This window comes from Phoca vitulina, unplaced genomic scaffold (assembly GCF_004348235.1).
Source record: "Phoca vitulina isolate PV1807 unplaced genomic scaffold, GSC_HSeal_1.0 scaffold8, whole genome shotgun sequence".
NCBI lineage: Eukaryota > Metazoa > Chordata > Mammalia > Carnivora > Phocidae > Phoca > Phoca vitulina.
In genome coordinates this window covers 47,684,283-47,708,800 of record NW_022589711.1, presented here as the reverse complement: position 1 = coordinate 47,708,800, position 24,518 = coordinate 47,684,283, and the positions used below count along the sequence as shown (strand labels likewise).

At 45.3% G+C, this 24,518-nt stretch overlaps 1 protein-coding gene across 14 annotated transcripts in view; it reads right to left on the bottom strand.

The window, feature by feature from the left end:
• The window catches only part of RUBCN (rubicon autophagy regulator), a 72,244-nt gene that overhangs the window by 2,824 nt on the left and 44,902 nt on the right, over nucleotides 1-24,518 (bottom strand). For 3 of the 14 annotated variants that reach the window (XM_032406767.1, XM_032406769.1, XM_032406771.1), the window contains exons 4-21: nucleotides 23,511-23,670; nucleotides 22,783-22,889; nucleotides 21,386-21,542; nucleotides 20,208-20,741; nucleotides 18,834-18,878; nucleotides 16,672-16,767; nucleotides 15,852-15,967; nucleotides 14,920-15,130; nucleotides 14,316-14,420; nucleotides 11,686-11,760; nucleotides 5,890-5,950; nucleotides 5,021-5,153; nucleotides 3,995-4,140; nucleotides 3,341-3,405; nucleotides 2,637-2,875; nucleotides 1,991-2,052; nucleotides 1,367-1,520; nucleotides 209-302 (exon numbers count right to left, since the gene is read on the bottom strand). In XM_032406767.1, the coding sequence (XP_032262658.1) occupies nucleotides 209-302; nucleotides 1,367-1,520; nucleotides 1,991-2,052; nucleotides 2,637-2,875; nucleotides 3,341-3,405; nucleotides 3,995-4,140; nucleotides 5,021-5,153; nucleotides 5,890-5,950; nucleotides 11,686-11,760; nucleotides 14,316-14,420; nucleotides 14,920-15,130; nucleotides 15,852-15,967; nucleotides 16,672-16,767; nucleotides 18,834-18,878; nucleotides 20,208-20,741; nucleotides 21,386-21,542; nucleotides 22,783-22,889; nucleotides 23,511-23,670 (2,560 nt within the window). The remainder of the gene's footprint in view (nucleotides 1-208; nucleotides 303-1,366; nucleotides 1,521-1,990; nucleotides 2,053-2,636; nucleotides 2,876-3,340; nucleotides 3,406-3,994; nucleotides 4,141-5,020; nucleotides 5,154-5,889; nucleotides 5,951-11,685; nucleotides 11,761-14,315; nucleotides 14,421-14,919; nucleotides 15,131-15,851; nucleotides 15,968-16,671; nucleotides 16,768-18,833; nucleotides 18,879-20,207; nucleotides 20,742-21,385; nucleotides 21,543-22,782; nucleotides 22,890-23,510; nucleotides 23,671-24,518) is intronic. The other 11 variants (XM_032406768.1, XM_032406770.1, XM_032406778.1 and 8 more) reach the window with 9 other exon arrangements.

Here is a 24,518-nt window from a genome sequence, read left to right as displayed (position 1 = left end):
AGAGAACAGAGAACAATCTGTATTATCTCAAGCTGCAAGTAAGTCACTGCCACAGCCCCTGCTCGCCACCAAGGTTTGGTGAGCCCGGGCTGAAAACAGGGAGTTGCTGAGTCAAACTCAACTCCTGTTAACAGGGAAGGCTGAGGGAAATCAATTAGCGTTGGCTTCAGTCTTGTTTGCCCACTCCACACCTGGCACCAGTTCTTACCTTCACAGGTCCGGCACTTATGGAGCTCAAAAGGAAAGATGATGTCATCCTCATTCTGACAGAACTCACAGATGAAGCCCTTGGCTTGGCAGAGCTGGGGAGGAAAGGGACAGGCAGCAAAATCAGGGGCAGCGTACCAGGAACCGGCACCAGGGGATAAACACAAGTGAGGGAAGGAGCAAAATATAAATAAGGCTTGAGTGGGCTCTCAGGGGTTCTCACGCCTTCTGGGAAGAGAGCCAGCTGGACTTGGGAGCACGAGAGCCAAACTGAGGCCAGGACTGGGCAGTGTGAGACAGAGCTTTAAGGGGGGTACAAGAGAGTTTGAGAAACTCCAACCACAAGGGTGGTTTGCGATGCAGAGATGAAAAGGAAGGAATGGTGCCACGAAGGGCTTCCTAAAGTCAAAATTCCAGTGTCGGTGATGCTTCTATTTTGAAATAGGAACCACAGCCAATTAAGATAAAATGTGAAGACAAGGGTATTTCTCCAAAATAACACCCGGCCTTGAATGAGGTTAGAGCGAAGCCTTTCTGATCTCTACATATGCCCTGTTTTAAGCTCTAATTCTGGGATTGTCACAGGAACACAAACTGGGCATATTCTAAGATGCAAAATTCTAAAAATGGAACTTCTGAATTTCTGGCACATTGGGTTTATCAAGGACAATAATCACTTGCATCTATAGAACGAAGCTTACAAAATGCTTTCACATAAATTATTTCATCGATTCACAAAAATCCTGAGAGGAAAGGACAAGAAATTATCTTCGTTTTACAGACAAGAAAATTGAGGCTTACTGCAGAGAGGGCAAAGTATTTCCTTTGGTCACAGCGACTGAAAACAGTAAAGCAGAGACCCTCCCCAGATTCTAACTCAGGGTTCTTCTCCCACAGCAGGACAATTCTACAGTGAAGTCTGCTCAGTCCTGCCCGCTACCCAGGGGCTATGCCAGCACCACATCCTCCTCAAATTCCAGGTTCTTCAGATCTGAATGATTTAGCCGTTCAGCAACCCAGGGAATAGCAATCCTGCCCAGTTTGTGTCACAGTGCTGACAGACCATGTCAACTTCCTGGAACTGCACAGCAAGAACCCGGGTCCACCCCACTCTCCATATCCCTGAGCCCAGTCCCGTGCTAAAGGGAGATCGTCTCACCATGCATCGCTCTACGTGGGTAGCCCCTGCCCTGGTGAGCTCAGCGAGCCGGGGCCCCAACTCCCCCTTCCTGGTTGCAGTCAAGTCACTCAGTGAGTACAGGTGGAGATCCTCGGTCAGGTGGCCTGGAACTGTGTCAAAGGAATCCAGAAGTCTACAGGAAGTGAGGGGAAGTAAGCAGGTGCAGAAAATGAACATTTTATGTGGCACATCAAAACAGAAGCATCTCTATCCGGACGCAGGACAGGGAAGAGAAGGGTCCCAGGCAGAGGCAATGAGGGTGGGCAACACTCAGCCAGCCTAGGTGTTCCAGACCACCCCAGACCCTCCACACTACTAGGTGTCTGGAGAGGAGAAGTGACTTTTATGCCCTTCTGCACAGTGATTCATGCCAGCTTGCAAAGAGTGGAAGGTCTGCCCTGGGTAGAATAACCAGAGATTGCCCCTTCCGGAGAGAAGGATCCAGACACAGTTACTGCTGTAGGCTTTTTGTTTACCATTTCTGGAGTTTTCTGCAAATCTCTCTACTTTCCCTCTTCACATAATAAGGGACAACTGCTGGGGCATGTCTCTTTCAGAGACATTAACCCAGCAAGAGGCCTCTGGCCTCCACACAAGACTTACTCTTTGGCCAGTCGGCACGTCTTGAACATGTTCTTCATGTGATACAGCTGGACCCGCAGCAGCTGAAGAGGGAGACGTTGTGATGGTTGAGTGGGGGGAGTAAGAGCAGGTATGAAGAGGAGAGAAAAAACCATTAGAATGACCAGTACCCTTCTACCGTGGGGGTCCAGAAGCTTTGCATGCAGCAGCCAGAGCCAAACTGTTCTCTACATCCGTAACTCAACAACTTGCTTTAAAATGACCTCCCGTCAAGAAGGGCCCCTCTGCTAGGCTGGGCTCCCCAATCACATACACAGCTGAGCGCCACTGAGAAATCCAGCATTTGAATCTCTCCCCGCCCCCACCCCCATACGCCCTTTCCCCTGCAGCATACGTTCAGCGCAGGGAGAACTCCTGGTTTTGTCACTGAGTGCCATCTACGGCTTCAGAGCGGCCGTTGTCATGTCTGAGGCTCTAACTAGACAGACAGGTGGGAAAGGGCGGGAGCCTGAGAAAGTACGCAGAGGAGGCACAAGTGAGGAGACCGTTAGAGCTCTGACATGACGACAGAGAGGACTGTGGTGATCCTGGCAACGCCTGTATGAACAGAGGGAGGGGATGAGGGATGAGGAGGGGAATCTGGGATGTGGCCTTTCAAGGCTCTTACCCGGACTTGATTGAGCAGCTTGACCTTCCTATAGAGGGCACTGTTGATGTCCTGCACATTGAAGAGAGGATCGTTCCAGATCTTAATAAGCAGGTCCTTGGAGAAATTGCTGACACAGTACTTGCTGAAGTCCCACTTGCGCAGAACCCGGCTGGGGATGACCATCTGGGCATTTTCATGGCAGCACTGACAGAAGTACTTGCCCAAGTACTCACAGTACCGCAGCCGCTTAATATAATCTGGAAAACCAGAAAGTCATAGGTCAGATGTGGCTTTCCCATCTACATGCCAGTGAGGCAGCCCTCTGGTTCCTTTTCAAAGAGCAGGAAGAGATGGCCACCCAGCTCCTTCCACCTCTGTATGAGCTCCCAAAGCTAGCAGAAACCCACGGAGTGGGGCCTGTGGTTTCTGTGTCTCCCTCCGAAGGCCACTGAGGAAGCAAACTTTGCCAGAGATGGTGAGATCCGACTTCCAAGAACCTGGCTTCTTCATTACACAATACTGGTAACGTGCCCCCAGAAATAACTTCCCTCTGATTGCCAGCGATCTTGCCTAGCCCTACCTTCCAGGTCCAGGCCCCTTCTTTCCCCTTCCCAGTTCTGCTCTGTCGCCTCCTCTCACTACCTCTCTGACCAGCCTGTCTCCCGAGTGTGTGAGACGGTTCAGCCGCTGGAGGCAGCATGGGGGTGGGAGAAGATGCTCACCAGGGTCAGTCCGAATGCCACACCCAGCACAGCGGTAATTCTGCTTGGCCACTGCGATCTTCCTCCTGAGGCGGGGGGAAGGAGAGGGCTTTGGCAGATACCAGCTACATGAGGCCTCTGCCATGTAAGGACAAGGAGGCAAACACAGGGTTCCTGTTCAGTATGGGGAGGGGGGGCAGCTCACCTATTGCGTTTTAGGAGTTGGACCAAACGAACCCATTGGGAGAACTGATTCAAACTGAGGATTACTAGGTTAAAATTTAGATCTAGGCAGGGACAGCCCCCAGTAATGAACCATACTCCCTGTACAAATGTAAGAGATGAGAAATAGGACAGAGGAAAGAACAAGAGGAAAGAAAAGCAACCATCCATCTTAAGAGAGGAAAAACCAGAAAGCTCACAAACTACTGGGAGGAAGGCAACAGTTGGGAAGGCCAGTGATAAAAGACCTCATTTCTGGTTAGCTCTGGGAAGCAATAGGAGGAGCAGGAGTTAAGACTTGTGACCAGACGGGTAATCCCCTCTCTCTGCCATTAAGTGCACAGGATTGTGTGGGAGCCACAGGTGGAGGCAGAGACAAGACGGTGAGGAGACAGTCCCAACAACCCAGAGGATGTATCCGTTTCCCAAAGGACACAGACACGGGCTACTCACGTCGGGGCTGGATGAACGTTAAAAATGATCTGAGGCCGGGGTGGGGCCCACTCCAGGTTGCCACGAACACGAATCCGCAGCTTGTAGATGTCAGCGTGCTGCCCGTCATCTGGTGAGATGGGCAGTGAGTCAGGGATGGGCAGGAGCTGCAGGAGAAAAGCACAGGGGGATCTAACACAGATAGTCTGGGGGAACACATACTTGACCCTTTGGCCATCACAGAAACACAGTTAATGAAAGACGTTTCAAGAACACCTCAGGTAAAGGCTTTGAGGAACCCCGGCCCTCAAAACAAACCACTAAGGCACCAGGCTACTAGAAGTGAGGGCCTTGTGTTCCAAGAAGCAAAAGGAACAGAAACAGCATTCCAGGGTGGTGGCAACCATTGCTGATGCTGTCCCTGAACCCACCCCAGGGCCCTTGTTATGCTATATGCAGCTGTAGAGCAAAGAAGAATATGAACAGTTCACTTCTTCACAGTGTCTCAAAGGTGGTCACAACACAGGACTTCCACCTCTGGGTCTAGTAAGCAGTCATGTGGAATAAGGAGAATGACGGAGCCATTATCTCCTGTTTTGACCATTGCTAGGGAAAACCCAGGCGAGCATGTATTCATGCATTCATTCATTCATTTAACACATTTGTAACGAATGGCTTCTATGTGTAAGGAAGGAAACACAGACACTCATTCTAGATGGGGGACATGTGACAAAGGAGAACAGCATCAGAAAGGCTCACAGCCTCCTGGGGCTGGACCATGGGTGGAGAAAAAATGCTGAAGAGGGGCGCCTGGGTGGCTCAGTCAGTTAAGCATCTGCCTTCGGCTCAGGTCATGATCCCAGGGTCCTGGGATCGAGTCTCACATCGGGCTCTCTGCTTAGCAGGGAGTCTGCTTCTCCCTCTCCCTCTGCCTGCCACTCCCCCTGTTTGTACTCTCTCTCTCTCTCTCTCTCTCTCTCTCTCTCGGTCAAATAAATAAAATCTTTAAAAAAAAAAAAAGAAAAGAAAAAAGCTGACGAAATCTACCTTCTGAGGGGCATCATGCTCTGGAACTAGCCATTCTAGCTCTGAGGCAGCTGGGAGCTGCATGCCTTCGAACTGCTTCAGGAGTCCCATGGCCACTGCCTCCGCAGATGTGGAGTGAAGGAAGCAGTGAGAGCTGGAAAGGAGATTCAAGGAAGGCTGAGCGCAGAGAAAAGACAGGAAGATGGGAGCCTTCCCTCCAGGATCTGATATTATACCCTGTGACTTCTGGGCTGAGAACACTCACAGCACCCCTGGTCAGCTTGGCTTCTTTCCTCATCATCTTCAGACACACGCAGGGAGGAAAATATATTGATCTTATGGTCTGAAGACTTGGGCTCAAATCCCACTTAATAGCATTACACGGCACTGCTAGTTAGGGATTCTGTATCACTTCCCTTCTCTGAGCTTCAGTTTCTTTAACTGCAAAATGGGGGTTATAATAGCTGTTTACAAAATAAATGGAGTAAAACTGTCTTGTGAACAATAAAGGACTATTTGCTGCTCCCAAACGAGCTATTATTTCCCCTAGTTGGATCTACAATGTGAAACCGGTTCAATTAGATTTCATAATCAGAAATCATGATCACTGTTCTCTCTTTTGGGACCTGATCTTCTGGGGGCCTCTGGTATCATCAGAGTCAGCAGAGAAGGAACAATCCATACTGCGAGCTTTGCCTCCACCAGAGCCCGGGGTTTAAACCAACGATCCCGGCGTCTTGCCACCATCAGGCAGGCCCATCACTTTAACTTTAACCTTGTCTCTTTGTGAATGTGGATGTTTCATCTATGGCCTTTCCCATCCAAATGCCAAGAACTAGGTTTGTTTCTCCACATACCCAAGGTTTTATTGAAAAAAAAAAAGTACTTACAAGGACTGGGAGGAAGTGAAGGATTTGCTGTTTGAGGCTGTGCTCCTTCTGATATCAGCATCTAAATGGAAACCAGAGATAAGGGGAGCAGGAAAGGGGAAGGGAGGAGGTGAGGGATAATAATGGAAACCATTCCAAGCTTTTGCCAGCTCAGCACTCAGGGTAGCAACTACAAGCTACATTCTATGCAGGATAAGGAGCAGAGACCAGCTGAAGCTCTACACATAATTTATAGTTTGGCTCTGTTCAAGTCACAGTGAGGCTGAATTAGTGACATTATACACAGCACGGAGACGGTCAAAATGGCTACAAATCCACGTGGGAACACAAACTCAGATTTGGTGCAAAAAGTGAATGAGAAAAGGAAGCATCCTAAGGCACACAGGGACACACCCTCTATCAAGCAGAAACACAAAAAAATTACTCCAATCTCTCCCTCGTTCTCGAAATCTCAAGCCCTCTTAAATGATAAACTCTCAGAGGTAAGAACTCTGTCTAGTTGGTTTTTTGTATTAAAATCAGACTTAACACAGAACTTGGATCACGGAGGTAACTCATTAAAATGTTATGCGGAACTGGAGCTTTGCTTCTAACACCTGACTACTATTGCTATTGCTTCCGAATGTGAAAAGTCTTCTATATCCTTATAAAAGCTTCATGGAAAGATTTCCTGTCTGGTGGAACGGGAAAGAACAGAACTTTTCTATGACTTGGCAGCTCCCTGGAGATGCCTGGTAAGCAACAAATGTTCATGGAGATACTCAACATGATCTTTTCTATAGAATTCTCAGGCATAATTACAGGAAACTATGGCAGACTTTCCAAAGCCTATTTCTGCTAAAGGATTTTGAAGAGGATTTCTGATAATGATATGCCAGAACCTTCAAAGACCTCATCTTCCCAAATATGTTTGATGGGGAAAATGTGAAATAGAGCACTCATGTTCAAGAAAGGCAGACAGAGTGTATTCAAGTCATGAAAACAAGACTGTTGTGATAAGTCTCATCCCTCATTTCCTTTGATGCCCACTGAAAAGACATTCCTTTCCTAATTAAAGCTACACAATGATCAATCTACTGCATCTGAGCCCCTCAACAGAGCACTAAAGCTTACATGACATCACTTGGCAATTGGCCATAAGTAGCTCAATTGTTCTTCACGCTTCCTCTGTATATTTTTGTATGTGCCACTAGATCATAAAATCTCCTTGTGAGGAAATGAGAGCATGTCTAATTCTTCTGCTTGGCCCAAAATACTTAATACAGGGCTCTGTGTATTCAAATAATATTCCTAACAAATCAATGTTTTCAAAGCTATATACGCAAGAGAACAGAATAGATACCTGTCAATGAATTTTCATATGCTCTCTAAGCACAGAAAAATTTAAGACAGCAACAAAATTTTTGCCTAGTAAATAGCAAATTCTATTTTATTTAACAAAGAAGTTCGCATATATCACATTTTCTGTCTGAATTTGTACCACCAAAATCCAGAACTTAATACATTGTTAGTTGCCTATTCCATTCTAAATAGTACTAGTGAAGAAAAAAAAATTCTAGGCAATAGTAGACCTTCACAGACCATTTGGTTTGTAGCATTTATATGAATAACACTTATACTGCCTTGGATTTGTATATAAGTCTTGTCTTGCCCTTATAACCCTGTTTTGTACATAAGAGGTTTTCAGAAAATATTTCCTAAATAAATGATTAACTGGCTAAAAGCAAAAAGCAAATACCAGCCTGTTGGGAGTGATAGAAAAAAAATGAGAGAAAATCTTAGACAGATATCCTTGAATAAAGAGCTAACCAATGTTGCTACTGTAGGCCCAGGCTATTAAAGAAAATCCTGCACATCAGAGAGAAGTGGTGATAATTCATGGTTGCTAAGGAAACCGTTGTCTTCAAAAAACTAGTAGTTCTTCAACCTCATGGAGAAGAAGTCATTTTCTCTTTGAGAGAAAAAAAAAAAATCATTCTCTGCTCTTTGGAAAACATAGTCCAGTCATATTTACCATGTTTTCTCTTTTTTACCAGAGGTGCGATGACTTCCTAGCTAATCGTGAATACTTCCAAGAGTGTGGAGGACCACACAGTTTTGGCTGTGACGATCTCACCCTGGGAGCAGAGACGGAGAAGCAGCACCTGATATCGAAAGAGACATGCCACCTGACACTGGCCAAGTACAGTGAAGGCCCTGTGGGTACTGGGCCTCTTCTGCATTCTGCTGACTCTCTGGTCAGTTCAAGCATATAATTAAGTTAATGCGGTTGGAATACCAGTTGAGAATCTGGATAAAAGTAGACCAGAGTCTAAGACAAAAATTAGAGTAAAGAGAGAGGAGGAGGCCATTCAGTTGGATGGAAGTTAACATCATTGTGAAACTTTTAATTGATTCTTTGGCAAGTATTTTTTCCTAAGAGAACTGATTTCAAATGCTTCTGATGCTTTAGATAAGGCTATCACTACTGACTGAAAAGAATTCAAAAACAAAACAAAACAAAAATTTAAAAAATGACATGCTGTAAGAAGAATTTTTGCATGTCCAGGCACTGGTATTGGGATGATCAGGGAAGAACTGGTTAAAATCTTGGTACCATAGCAAAATCTGCAAATTTAAACAAAGTGAGGCACAGGAAGAGAGTCGACTTCAGAATTTACTGACCAGTTTGACATTGGTTTCCTTCCTGCTTTCCTTCTAGCAGATAAGGTGATACCCAACACATTTGGAGATCTAACTCCAGTGAATTTTCTGTAACTGCTGACTAGAGAGGAAACATTTTTAAATGGAGAATCACAATTACTCTGCTTTTTAAAAAAGAAAAAAAATTATATAAAAGGGCAGTGTGGGGAGAATCAACTGATTACCTTGAACCGGACATAATTTAAACCCTTGTCAGAAAACACAGTTTATGAACTTCTGCCTTTATATATTGTCCCAGTTATCAATTTATTGCCTTTCAGCTCCAAACCTGCCCTTCTTTTTGTCTGCTCTATGATGATGGAGCCGGACTCATAAACAGCGGCCCTCTGCCAGACGGCACCATGTTAAGCTTTGTCAGTAGCGGGCCCTGCAGGGACACTGGAGGAGGAAGGGGTTTCTCTGGCCGAGTCTGGAGGGCTCCTCTAGGCAGACTCCAGTATGTAGGGCATGTGACTCTCCCCTGAGGAAGCACACCTCCATGAAGGTGGCCTTCCAGCAGAGTACCACTAGTGGTACTTCTCATAAACAGCCTGCCCTGGCTCCTCCTGGGAAAGCTTCAGGCAAGTGCCACAGGCCTGGCACCTCCCAGGAACCACCTCCACCAGCAGCTCTTGTGTTCTGAGCATCTCAGCCCCTCCCTAGCGGCAGCCCCCACCGGCGCCCCACAGAAGGGTTTCCTGACGCTGTCGGCATGGTACCGCTCGTGGGCAGCGTCCCCAGGCACTCTCTTAGGGCAGCTCTGCAGCCTTAGAGAACGTATCCAGCTCTAGTGAGCCAGGAGGTCTGGATCTCAGCCTTGGGGATGTGGCCATCTCCTACATTTGTTCCTTCCTGGGTGCTCTACCTCAGCCCCAGGGATGCTGACTGCTACCTATATCTGCTATTCCTGTATTCTTTAGAGTTCTTTTTACTCCTTATGAGCCAGTCTCCCATTACTTCAGTCCCCCATGACAGTTAATAATTCTTTATTTAAAATTTTCCCTATTCAAATTACTCTGTGGTTTCTGTTTCCTGATTGGACCATGACTAGATACATGTATGTAGAAGACTGAAATTCTAGAAGAATCACCAAAGGAAGATAAAGAACAATTGATAAAGCTGTGATAAAAGGGAAAGGAGGGGGGGAGAACAACAAAACCCTAAAGCTAAAGAAGCTGAAAAGACAATCTGCGATTGGGAGCTTATGAATGATCTCACACCAGTTTGGCAGATACCATCAGAAGGAACTGATGAAATAAAAGAAGCCAGACACAAAAGATCACATGTTGTATGATCCATTTATATGAAATGTCCAGAAAAGGCAAATCTATAGAGGCCAAAAGCAGGTTAGCAGTGGACTGGGACTCAAGGTGGGAACAGAAATTAACTGTAAATGGGCACAAGTAATCTTACTGGGATGATAAAAATGTTCTAAAACTAGATTATGGTGACGGTTGCACAACTTGGCAAATTTACTAAAAATTATTGAAAGGAGTAGGTGTTGATGAATACAAAGCTTTCTATGAATAAGCTTTCTGTGATCACAAGGTTTATATCTACTACTTTATTGCTAGGAGGAAGTAATTTCTAAATCCTTTTCCTTCAGAAACACTTCTGTTCCATATGGTCTACTCAATAAATCAGGATCTAAGAAATGTGACTACATTAAGAGGAGTATTATACTATGCAGAGTATTCATCATAGATGATGTTTAAACCCTTAAATTTTTCCAAGGGTGTTATAGATTTTAATGACCTTCCTCTGATAGTATTCTCAGAGGTTCTTCAAGAGCATAAATCACTTAAGATGATCAAAAAGACACACATCTGTAAACCTCTGGATATAATCGGAAGACCGCTAATGAGAAGTATAATGACACTCTTTAGAAAGAATTTTGTACCATTAATAAACCAGAAACAGAAAGGAATAAAGAAGCCTAGAGTAAAGAAAGATGAAATGTAAATTATACTTTCATAAATAAGAATCTATATGTAGAAAGAAGGTAAAACAAGCCACTACTTTTGATAGAACTTGTTCTGTTTGCTTTCCCTCTAACTCCCAAAACGTGCTAGGATTGTGGGTCACAAGAAAAAGCAGTTTTTTAGTTGAAAAATGTTTCATATACATATATAAAATGTATAAATGTATAAAAATGTATAAAAAAATTTAAAGCTCCCAGAATGGGGGAAGAAAAGATGGCAGGAAGACCAAATAAAAGTCTGCCTTATGGTTAAGGCAAACTGAATATGCTCTGACAGACAAATGGCTGGCAGTCAAAAAATGTACCCGCAAAAGGATTGTGGTTGTAAACACATAAGAAACCAGTTAAAAATGATAGGATAATTACATCTCAAGCAAGGGAAGACGATGTTAGAAAGAATTACAACTGTTTGGGAATAGAGAAAAAGGAACCTAAATACTTTTATTTCTTCAAATCTTTAGCTAATCTTACATAAGTATTTCAAATTCTAGTGGCTGATACCATTAACAGTTAAAATGAACTGTTTAATAAAAAGTCCTGAGTTTTGCTGGTGTGTGTTTTAAAGCCACTTTGAGTAGAAAATTGCTACTTTCAGTTAACCCCACCTACAGAAAGCCTACTGGTTTGAATCATAAAGCAATTACTAAGGCCAAACAGTTGCAGCAGTAAATCCTAATGGTATACAAAATACCAAAAAGAGATAGCTTTCTGCAAACTGACCCTGCAAATTCAAAACTCTAAAGACACACTATGCTTTCACACCATTCTATCTGACTTTTGCTGTCTGAACGTGTAGCAGTAGCTTAGCTATTGGTTTGAACTAAAATCTCTTTGCCTGACCATTGCTTTCTAAACTGTCTACTACCTCCATCAGCCACAATGACCACTCAGTCTATAAATATCACTGGAGGGAAGGGTCAACAAGGACAATCTCAGCGAAGAGGATTGTTGGGGGTCATATGAAGAAGAAAATGAGTATCTGAAATGTTCTTTGCTGGCTCAAGTCTGGTTTTTCCCAACTAGTTCTCTAAACGTTATACACAGGTGTCACAAGATACAGAATGTACAAAAGCTGATGCAAACATTCACACACATGCATGTATGAGCACACCCACACTTCCAACACAGGCTACCTGAAAACATCGAGGCCATTGACACTGAGAGTCCGTTCTTTGACATGTGAGTCAGGTTAGATCCTTCGCTACCATCTGTGATAATGATTATAAAAGGCGGCCCTTTAGTATTCAGATAGGAGGTAAATCGATGAGAATGACAGTTCTATACCCTATGTTCCTGGAATCAGGACTTGACTTTGCTCCAAAAGATGAACCGCTTTTAGGACGTTACATCCATAGGTAGGTACTCAATATGCCTTGGGACATAGTTATTGCTGCTTCCCCAAACCAGCCTGGCCTTAAAGACCTCAAAGGTAGTGGTTCTCAATGAGGGGAGATTTTGCACCCTTGTAGATATTTGGGTAAGAGGCTGAGGATGAAGCTAAACATTCTACAATGTATTGGACAGTCTGTTACAACAAAGAATTACCTGGCCTAGAGGTTGAGAAACCCTCCCCCTAAGGTCTTTTCCTTTAAGGATTTCCATCCTGAGCTGACTAGAGTTAGTTGACTTAAACAACTCCTCTGGGGCCACAAATGCAACAACAGTTTCCCCTAGGAATGCATTTCATGCCACCGCCAGGCAGGCTATTTCAGATTTGGCTCCTTCCAGACTGAACAGCTTCCCCTGGCTCCTTGCTTTGCTGCAAGGAACACTTAGTAGTCAAGTGGACTGCTCCACACCCAATGAAGCAGTGTTCTGAATTTACCTTAATATTACCCTCATGAAGTTCTGTTGATCCGAGAGATAGGGCGGAACCCTTTCATTTTCTTCTAATTTGAAGATCAAGTCAATCAGATTGTGGTATAATAAACGATAGCTGGTCTGTGCCTAGTTTTGGGCATAGAGCTCCTAAAACCTTTGTAGTTTCCAGAGTGATAGGACTGTCTTTTGTTATTCATAAAGAGTCCCTTTCTGTTATATCTGAGTCACCTAATGAGGTGACGCTTAGGGAGCATCCAGATAACTTCAGGATGGGGCTGGTTGCCAGAAGAAAAACCAACCACCAGATTAGAGGATTAGAATTTTTAGCCCCTCCCCCTATCACCCAAAAAGGGAGAGGGACTGCAGATTAAGTTCCATCACCAATGGCCAATGATTTAAGCACTCATGCCTACCTATGAAATGAAACCTTGATAAAACACTTATAATGGTGAGGTTTGGAGAGCTACCTGGTTGGTGAACATACTAACATACTGGCAGGATAGCCCACCCTGAGTGCATGGACACAGAGGTTCCTGGGCTCAGGAAACTTTGGGACCTTACCCTAAGTACCTCTTCATGTGACTGTTCATTTGTATCCTTTACAGTAAACGGTAATCTTAAGTGTAGTGCTTTCCTGAGTTCTGTAAGTCATTTTAGCAAATTATGGAATCTGAGTTGGGGGGGGGGGGGTCATGGGAATTCCCTGGATTTATAGTTGGTTGGAGAGAAGAGCAGGTAAGCTGGTGACCCCATTTGTGGTTGACATCTCCAATGGGAGCATCCTGTGGTATTGAGCCCTTAACCTGTGGGGTCTATGCTAACTCCAGGAGTTAATGTCAGAATTGAATTGTCAAGATACGCAGTTGGTGTCAGAGAACTGGAGAAATGTTGTTGGAAAACCACATACAAACAAACCAAAAAAATGGGGTTTTAAGTGGCAATTATTGCCGTGAATAGAAATCAGATATATTAAAGAGAACAAAGAAGGAAGATGTCCTAGAGACCTGGAAAAATATGTGTAAAAATTGTATTTCTGAATGGGGAAGAAATCCAGCTAGCACCAGGTTTCGATTACTACTGGAGGTCTGTGCAGGTGAAAAGTGAATTACATCAGTTCTCTAGATTGATATAAACAGATCTGTAAGAAAAGATCTATTCATCATCATCTTACAATGGAGAATTACAGATACAATTCACCTCTATAAGAAAATAACTTGTAGGGGAAAGCTTATGTCCCAGAACTGCTTTTTGGTTTGTTTGCTGCACTGATGGGGACTTGAAGAAATCTATGATTTGCAGGAATGGATTAATCCATTAATCATGGGTTAACCTGATTTAACACAACTGCCTTCCCAGATTAGAGCCCCTCCCCTTCTCTGTGCATATGCTTACAACAACAACAACGACAACAAGGGTCTGTGATTCTGCTAAGCAAGTGAACACGGATAGAACAGAATAAAGCTCTACTTTGTAAACTTCATTTTTTTTTTTTTCCTGTTTTGCTTTTCGCCCCAAATGACTCTTTTTGTCCTTTTCTCTTAGGATTATAACAAAGCTCCTTTTAAACACTTTGAAACAATTTTGAGTGTGTTATGGAACACAAGAGAATAGGATTCTAATTTCAAGCAGGTATGGGCCAGTCCTAGGCTGTGAGCAGGAGGAATTAGAGTGAAATCTAAGAGAAAGGTGCAACTGAGACCCATCCACGTGACTTCAGCAGCCAGACCACTGTGAAGCACTTCCTTTCAGTGTTCTTTTCTGCTTAAATTTTACTAAAGGGGTTTTGTTTTTAGCAAGAGAGGCTGTCTCTTACAATTACTGACAACGTTCCAAAATGAACCATATTGAAGATTCTCTATACTTAGGGAAAGCTTCTCAGTCTATGACTTCAAACTGAAAGAAACAGGTAATGAAAGTGGCCTGAAATAGTGTCACTCCTTACCTTGGATTTCAAATTCATCAACCTCATCAGCAGAGCCAGAGTCAGAGAACTGTGTTGAATCACGTGAACTAAACTGGGAGCTGCTAGAAGTGACCCGAAAACCTGCTATGTTTAAAAAAAAAAAAAGAAAGAAAAAAAGAAAGGTAATAAGCAGGACAGAAAGAGGTCACCTACTCCTAGGGTCACAATGAAAGGGACCTAGTAGGACTTCAACAGAAAAGTAAATAGAACCTTGGCTCGGAGTGATGCTGGGGGAAATGGAAACTAGCTCTTCTTGCGGGTTGTTCCCCATTTTATTCACGAAATTTTGAAAGTTTCACATAAACAGAAGGTACTACTATCTGGGAAGTGACGCTGGAACCAGCAGTCTTAGTTCTCATGCCAGAAACCTATTTTTTGGAAGCTATTTCTGAGGGAGGAAATGGATGAACTCTAGGACTCTGGGTCTGGTAGGAAAAAAATTGGAACATAAAAAAATCTTTCTGACAACGGAGGAGCCCTTGGCTTCATCTCAAAGTGAGACAAAAAAGGAGGTGCCCGAGGCACCAAGTCTTCTCCCGAAGCCCTGCAGAAGCGGAACTAAGGTGCTCACAGCCGCACTCACTTCCGTGCTCAGCCTCCTGGTACCCGGGGAGCAGGTTCTTGGTGCGGATCTGCTGGCGACGCAGGCGGATCTTCTGCTTCAGTTCCTGGATCTCTCTATCGCTGTCTTCCTCCTCTTCTTCCTCCTCTTCTAGGCACTGGCTCATCATGTTGCACTTCATGAGCTCAATGGCCGCAATCAAGGACTCTGAGATGCTGAAGTGGGCGTTCTCCTGGGGGAAGGAGGGTACCAAAGAAGTTGACTCGCGAGGGGCTAGATGTGTTGAACCCCTCACTGATTGCTGGAAAGTAGAGCTTCTAAGACATGCACTGCTTTCATTCAAAACACTCAGGGAAAGGAACACTTCTGCTCTCAGAAAAGCTGATGGCCAAAAAAATTGTTCTACATCCTCTTTGCTCTCAAACCTGCCATGCCTGGCCTTCCTGTCCCACTTTCTACATAAAACTATGATAGAGAAGAAGTCCAGAATTTAATATCAGGGTCTTACCTGATACCTATAGGGATATACAAATACCCCTGTAGACAAAGCATTAAGGTAAATGTAAGCTCTAAATGCTACAGGGACATATTTATTACATATCTGAGCCTTAGAACAAAGTACAGAAGTTGATTCCGGAAATAGCTTTTACCTAAGGCTCCAGGGTCAAGGAAACAATAATGATGTGGCTAAAAGGCAATACTTCCGTGCCCAAGGCAGCTTCTAACACAAAACCAGTAATATTTTGGACTCAGTGAGGAGAAGATACTCCCTGAAAAGTTCTCTAGAGATTGAACTTGTTGAGCTTATCTTTACTCTGAACTTACTTTCACCTGTGGTCTTTGCTCATGTTCCTGCTGTGTACCCAAAACCTCTTTAGAACAAATGGCCCCACAGACCCTCAGGCCAGATGTCCCAACTCATGAGCTCTTCAGTAGCCGCTTAGATTCCTCACCTTTTCCAGGTCTGCACAGCTCCCAAAGTCTTGCTCAGACAGGTAGCTGATGAGGGACTGTCCTTCCGATGGTCTTCGGAACATGCCCTCCCCTGAGCACAGGTACTGACCACCCTCTATGGGAAAACAGAATGTGGATGTGAAAAGCTCTGACTTGGAAAGGAAATCTGTAACAGACAATCTTCTTGAGAAGTCTGATGATTTTACCACTAGAGACACTCCTAAGTTCTCCCAGGTAACAGGTTGGAAAGAAGATGTCTACCTTCTAAAGGAATTTCTCTGAATCTCAGAATCCCTGAGTACTAAGCCTCTTAGTTAAAGAACAGGATAAATGAAGAGAGCCCAGAGACAATCCTTTCACCATCAAAATTTAAAGGTGACATACTTGCCCTCCTACCCTACAAAAAAGGAAACAAAAAACCTGTGCTGAGAATCAGACAAGGGAACAAATAGCTTCCTCCTGTGGATGATTTCCATGTGTAGCTTATCTTCTGGTAATTCAGCCTCGACACTCAAAGGCTTCTTTTCAAGGTCCCTCTCACCCACTCAGAGAGCCATTCCATCTGGAGCGACAGACAGTCATGGTGATAACACCCACAGTGTAAGAGAGGGTGGCACCCCTAAGTCAGAAAGGAGCAAAAGAAATGGCGGGACTGTGTGATTTCTAGCATGGGGGCTGTAAATGATGGAAGGAAGGGTGAGACTGTGCGGTGTGTACCCTCCACGGAGCCGACGTGAGCCAGACAGCTCAGAGCTTAGCAGGCACGAGGGGAGAGCAGAGGAAGGACACAGCTGCAGCCCTGGCCTTCCTAGTACTCACCATACTCCATGTACAGAGAGCTGGGTGTGCTGACTTCACTGCTTGGGCCAGAGTAGGGCAAGGGGCCTCTCAACTTCGACTTATCATTGCAGGATTCTAGTGTCAGTGACCACCAGGGAGTAAAAACACACATACGAGATGAGCAACACATACATTCCCAACTTTGGAGTTTCCACATTTAACTGCTCCCATTCCCAATGCCCTCCCAAGCAGGAGAGAGGTGGCACACCAACGGGGAACAGTCCAAGAATGCAGGAACACATGGAGGAAAGGAGATGGGGAGTCGGTATAGTCTGAGAGGAAAAGAGAAAACATGACCCAGAACGCAGCAACACAAAGGTGAAAAAGAATCAAATCAAAATGGGCTCATGAATTTAGTTCTTTTTTCTTCCATCTTCTTACCAAATGTTCTAAGAATATTGGCCAATTTCCATCCTCTTGACAAGAACCAATGTAGAAAACAGTCCTCACATGGTAAAACAAAAATAGGCACACTGAAACTTTTCTGATACCATGACACTGGGCTTTTAAACAATCTCAGAATGGTTACACTGAACCTGAAATGAACCTGAAATGTGTCATACCTACATATTTAACCTGCTTCTGAGTTAGGTGAAAAACAAAATAAAATCCAGCAATTTCCTTAAAAGAAGCATCAAGACAATGCTCGAGAAGCCAAGGACGATGGCCCTATACCCAAAGGGCTCGGCCACAGGGTTCACACCCAGCCTTCCTGGAGATGGAAGGGAGAGGTTTCAAGAGAAGCCTGGCAAAGTAGGAAGTGGCTGGATAGAAGTTTTCAAGGAACAGTGAGAGTTAGGAGTAGAGAAACAGCAGCAGGCAGGGCTCGCAGGAAATGAGAAACTGATATTCTCCAAAGGAAAACACAAAATTCCCAGTGCTACCGAAGGAAGAGCAGGCAGAAAAGCAGGCGGGTGCCTGGGAAATGAGCAGGATGCTCGAGAGTGGATGACTGAGCGGCATCCAACCCATATCCCCCACACATGGTGCCAGCTTGTCAGCCGCTCCTCTCATTTAAAAAAATGCTACTATGTGGTAAGAGATAACTTTGTGTTTTCCTTGGGTCTCCAAGATTTCTGCTGGTCCTGGCAGTGGGCTCTCCTCCTCACTACTGAACGACAGACAAACCAGCAGTCACCACGATGCCTTGGTAAGAAACTATGACTTGGAGGGGATCTTTGAGGTCCCCAGTCAAATTTAGTGCACAACACAAACTCCAACACCAGCACCCTCTTCCTTTACAACACGTAAAGGCCATCCACCCAGCCTTTGCTTCCTGAGCTAACTACCTCCTGACGCTGCCCATTCAAATGAACAGCTCTACTACTTAGATTTCCTCACACTCACTTGAGTCTTCTTACAATTTCTCATCTCCTGAAGAATAACAATGCTCTTCCAAACAGTGGTCCTGTCAACTTCCTCCTCTTTAACCTTCCCTTTTCCAAGCTAATATACTCAGTGGCTTGCCCAGGAGGCCACAGCATTCAGTCCTCCCTCCCCAGTCAGTCATGCAGACACACTCTACTACTAATACTGCCATGAACCCAGAACTGAACACAACATTTCATTTGAACACCACCATGAAAACCAAAGAAACAGACTTAAGTCACTAGAAAAAGCCTGTGAATGACTGGAATGGGGGTGGGATGGGACTTATAGAGAAAGGAAGTTAGGCGAAAGAAAAAGGAAATGGGACTCTGGGAGAGGCAGAAAACATGCATTCACATCCGAGACCACAGAAAGGGGAAAAAAATACATTCTGGTGTTAATTCAAGGAAAATAAAGTAATCCATAGTAAGTACTCAGTTATAAAACAAAAAAAATTCTGCCACTGATTCATCATGATGCCTTAGACAAATAGTGGGCTTCGGTTTCACCTTTGGGCAAAACAGGATTGATAAATCTTGACTCTGCCTCCCAGAAGCTGTTGGGAGACTAAATGAGGCATCTGGAAGTCATGGGCAGAAAACACAGGATGCAAAATATCGGTGCCATTTTAGAGACAGGTCTAAGAATCGCAGCAGGATTAGCCAGCTTAGCCAGACTTGATTTGACACCAGAATGGAAAAGGAGGTTCTGAACTAAGCAAGATGGTCACAGAGAAGGAGGAGGCGGCAGACAGAAAGGACTGGCTCCCAAACCTGCAATGGGATCTTCAACTATAATGGTGATATTCCTGGGGCCTCCTGTACGTAGACAGACAGGTGCAGAGGAGAGTCCAAACAGAGGAAATGAGAATAGAGTGAGAAAAAGAGTGTCCTTTCATCTAGCAGAGGTGGGGACTTAACTCCCAGGAGGGAACCCCAGTGCTGAAGTACTCAGCTACTAAACCGAGGTAGCTGACTCATACGAGAAGCTACACACGACCCCCTCTCCCTCAGACCCTTTTGCTTAGGTTTTCTCTGGCTCCCCTTTCCAACGCAGGTTACCGTGGTTTCTGGAATCCATGTGGATTCAAGAATGGGGGCAGGGAAGTTTTCCATGCTCAAAGACCGGTGGCCTGGACTACAGCAGACAGCAGGCCTGCAGCAGATGTGAAGTGAGGAGCTAACCCATGTACTCTTCACATCTAAGAAAGCTTATGGGAAGACAGGCTTTGATTTGGAGATTTTTTTTTTCCTAGAGAGTTCCAATCAGGCAAACCACATCTTGAGTAGAAAACAGAAAAAAGTTTGTCACTCAGCAGTTTCAGATGAGGGCCTCAGCTCTCACCTTTCTAGAAATTACAATGAGAAATCAACGGCAGCTCCAGTTGCTAAAGGAAATCATCTTCTTTTTTTTTTTTTTAATTTTTTATATTTTATTTCTGGGGCTTTCCTACCCAGAACTGGCTTTGAGTGCAGAGATCCATGTTATACTTGCTGTTATGGAGGTTCTCCTACAAATGAAACCCAACCAAAGCCTGCCAGACACTAACAACCCATGACAGAAGATGGCAGGGAGATGGCAAAAGCAACGAGCCCCACCTCTCCCATGCCGAGGGTGCCCTCTACTAGCAGCTGGGGTTTGTGTGAGGGAGGGCTCAGTGGCCAGGGCCTCCTTACCGGGCTGCCTGGCAACCTGAAGTAGTGATGCAGCAGTCAGTCCCCCCTACTGGTTTCCTAGGTCACATCATCCCACACTCATATATCCTAGTTTTAATGAGGAAACCCCAATATCACTTTGCCTCTCTCATACTGGTATTACACCTGACCACACTTGTCAGGAATCACAGAAAGGGGAGGAATTCAATGGGGTTATTTTCAAAGCTCATGAGTATTTCCCCTCTGAGAGAAACATTAAAAACTCAAACTGTGACTAGTCACACTATCCTCTGATGCTAAGGAACTGCTGAAAGAATCCAGGAAAACATTTACTATTTGGCAATGTATAAAGGAACTAACATAAATACTCTCAGAGAGATTTCCTGGGTATTCATATTACACTGTAAGCTTCCCTCTTTCTTCATAAGCAGGATACCCCGTCAGGTCATCAGAAACGTAACCTGCTAAGCTGGGGCTGGTGACTGTCATTACCTGGGGCTCCTCTGGAGGCAATGTTGGTATCCGAATGGGAGCGAGTATGGCTCTTCTTTGTTCCACCGGTGGCAGTGAGGGTCTGCCCCTCCGAGAAGCTGGACCTGCGAAGGCTGCTGGACAGCTGGCCCTGCCCGCCTCCGTCCTGCTCGCCTCGGGGAGAAGCGGCAGAAGCCGGCTTCTGCGAGCCGCTGGAGGAGAACGAGTTGGAGGTGCTGCTCTCAGCTCTGCTGCCGTGGCTCTGAGAGCTGGCGGGCTGGCCTCGGGGGTCCCGACTGCCGATGGCCAAGTACTCGGGCCCCTCGCTGGCATCACTGGGGGAGTCATTCTGGCTGCTGACCCAGCATGCTTCTAGCGGGCTGGTCAGGGTGCTAGAGCTCATCTCATCTGGAGCTGAGGGGGGATCCCTGGCTAATGCCGAGACTGGAAGCAGGGGGGCTTGGAAGGCTTGATCCTGTGCTGGTGAGACATGCTCTCTGCTCTCTTGGGGTTTTCGGGGAGGGCCAGAGAGTGAAAAGGAAGTAGATCTTCTTTCTAGGGTTTAAAAAGAGGAGAAAAAGGTGAGCTGGAAATCTTTGGTACCTATGAAGGGCTTCTCTACAACTAACAACCAAACTCCCTATCATTACTGGGTGCCCGGGACACATGGTATCACCTCAGAAAAGATACGCCATGTGAAGTAAGCAAAAATTGCTTAGAAGCAGGTAAGCCGGGTAAGGTAAGGTAAGAGCGTGGGCTCTTGACACAGTGGCTTCATCACTTACTAGTATACATTTCTCATCTGTAAAATGAGCAATAATAACAACACCTACTGCATAGGACTGTTCTGAGGATCAAATGAAGTAATACGTATAAATTGATTATAACAGAGCCTGGCACATGGCAGGCCCTCAATAAGTGTTAACTATTATTATTCAAATGTCTTCTTGGCAATATGGATTAGGAATCCGGGGCAATCTAAAAACGTCTCTCTCTCCTCTATTACTTCCATGATTCTGCTGAATTATCTTAGGCTAGTTACTAGATAATTTTTTAAGATGTCCATTATTAAGACATGAAATTTGACAAACTGCACCAACCCATGGCTCTATCTATACTATCCTGTGTGCACCCACAAAGTCCCCTACTTTCCAGGGCTGGGCATACATGTCATGACTACCCCCTTCCTGTCCCCATACCTGAGCCGTGGTTAGGTACGGACTGGTGGAGGCTAGAGAAGGACCCGAAGTAGGAATGCTGAGCATAGCTGGTTGAAGGGGTGTATGTGGATCCAGGCAGAGCTGTCAGGCTCTGGCTCTTGGTTACCAGCAGCGGGCTCTCATGCTTTCTGGCAAACTACAAAACAAACGTGTCAGAGCTGAGGACAGAGGACCTCAGAGGAGGAACATTCAGCACTACAGAAATGCTAGGAGAAGTGGACCTTTGGCAGCAGGCTTGAAACTGCAGCCAGGACCTGTAGATACGGCATACAGCTCTACTGCTCTATTAGAGCATACAATTTTGAAACCTTGAAGTCCTGTCATTACCACAGCTTCTGAAACTGGAATCCTAGGTGGGACACCAGGAGCGCTTTATCATAGAGGTAGTACAACAACGTTCTTAAGACTGTGCACATAGTCAGAAATCAGATAGATCAGTATTCATATTCGGACCCTACCACTTACAAACTTGGAGCAAGTGACTTAGCTACTCTGTCCCTCAGCTGGCTTCCTTTATAAAACAAGACTGATGTCTACCTTACAGAGCTGTGAGAATTAAATGAGATGAGGCAGGTATTGTGCCTAGCACCAAGCCTGGCACATAGAAAGTATTTAATAGGTGGTAACTAAGAATCAAAATTTAAAAACCAAGAGAGATAGGGGATCTCTCCTGAAAAGGAGTAGGGACTGTGATTCCATTCTAGCTGAGGAACTGATATCAGTGATGGGGTGAGTAAATTGGAGGGTTAACAATAAGCAATATCAAGCAACTAAATTTTCTTTATACTTCAAGGACGAAATGATCCTGTGTCACACTAGGTCATACTAGGTATGGCACTGTAAATCTTACTCCTGATTCAAAATCATCCTCTTCCCCCCAGCTTGTCAAGCCTACCCTTAAGGAAGAGCTTACTCAGACTATGGATTTTAAAAAGGATTTTAAAAAACAGACACCTCCCAGGGTACCTGGGTGCTCAGTCTTTAAGCATCTGCCTTCGGCTCAGGTCATGATCCCAGGGTCCTGGGATCGAGCCCGGCATCTGGCTCCCTGCTCAGCGGGAAGCCTGCTTCTCCCTCTCCCACTCCCCCTGCTTGTGTTCCCTCTCTCGCTGTGTCTCTCTCTGTCAAATAAATAAAATCTTAAAAAAAAAAAAAAAAATAGACACCTCCCTCCTTAAATAAACCTTAAGCTTAGACTTTTTACTTCAATAGGTACTTAATGGTACCTCCCCTTCTTCTCCAAGTATTTTTTCTTTTTTAATGAAAGCCTTTCAGTTCACAACTGCCTAAACAAAGAAACAGTCAGCTACCGAGGGTTATATCATGGTGAGGTCCAGGGGCCCAGCACAGACACAGATCATTCTTTGCCCCCTTACCATAGACGCATCGATCTGAGCCAGGAGGCGGGGGTTGTTCTGTTCCACTGCTTCCAGGCACTGGAGCATGGCCGTGACGTGGGCGTTGCTTAGCAGGAAAGCAGTATCTGGGGAGAGAAATGCTACAGCTGCGATGGAGCCCAACAGGGAGATCTTTGGCTTCCCTACACAGCCTGGGAGAGGCTCAGGGAAGGAAAGAGACAAAAAGTGAAAATGACGTGAGGAGAATCACGCCACTGCAGAGAGAAGAGGAATGAGGGACGTGTAAGTATAGGAGAGGCCAGGTAATGCGCAGTATAAAAGAGAGGCCGTGACAAGAGGCTTCAAAGTCACAGAGTCCCAGATTTGAATCCTGGCTGGAGGTGACTTGGCCTCCTTGGGCTCTGCTTCCCCGACTGGAAAACAGCGGTATTAATACCCGGCTCTCAGGGCTGCTGGGAAGAGTATATGTGTAAACAGTACATAACAGTGACTGGCACATAAGAAACTCTCAGTAAACGGTGGTTATTCTTATCGGTTTGTACCCATGGGAGTAGGGGAAGACCTGAGCATCAAGTTGGACCGTGTTTTACTCATAAAGGAGAAGACTGGATGCATGCTTCGGATTAGAATCTCTATGGCACCGAGTGGAAGTCTGGGGCCCTGGGGTGAGAGCCTATAAAGGGAGAGTAAAGTGGGAGAGATGAAGAATTACATGCAACAGTCCTGGCTAAGTGACCTCCACGTACCTGTGTAGAACTTTCTGATATACTGCCTGTCCCCGAGCAGGGGCCGGAGCTGGGCGGAGAGACAGTGGCACTGCAAGCTGTGCTGCAGCCACAACCCGGCAACGGCATGCTCGCTCACGCCGTCGGCGCGGCTCTCGCCATTCTCGTGCAGGCTGATGAACTGCGAGGCAAGGAGGCATGGGTCAAAACACGCAACCTGGTAAAGACCGCAAGACTGGTGCCTAAGGACCCAAGAACTAAATGGAGACAGGAAGAGGAGGCGATCAGAGGGGTTTTTTCCTCCAGGTGGCATCTAGAGCTTACTGAGGAAGGAGAGGGGAGGGCGGATTAGGGGCCCCGCTGCTGGCCTAGACCACTGGAGAAGAACGAAGCAGCTAAGACCTGATATGCAGCTCTAGGAGAGGACAACACTGACTCCTCGGTCTCTTTATGTGCTGGCTCCAAAGAGACATCTAGCCTGAGGTACCGAGAGGAAGGATAAACGTGACCTCTTGGCTTCTCTCACAGAGTCCTCCATTTCGGTTGGTCTCCAGAAAACAATGCAACAAAAACCTGGGGGAAAGGATCTGGGAAGATGCCACCAAAGATTCTCCACCAAAGAGAAGCCATCTGAGCATCTCATTTTGGCTCTAGTCATAGCATTCTCTATTTGGAACCTCCTTCTACTTGGCTGTTTCTAAAAGCAAGGTCTCATAGGCAGCTTCTAAGAAGAAACAACTACAGCAATATAGTTTAGAAAAGTTAGTTGGAGGTGAAGGGGAGTGGTGGTAAGAAAAATTATGTGAGAAGGACAAAGAGAGTCTATGTAAGAAAACCACTGGGCTCTGGATTTTTCTCACAAAAAAGGCCAGTCTGACACCTTATGATTTGGTTTCCTGATCATTTAAAAAAACAAATCACTTTTCCTGACATCATCTCAGCAATGAACCTGGCAGTGGGTGGGATATACATGAAACAAAACTAGCCAGATATTGACAAGTATTGAAGACAGGTGATAGATATTTCAGG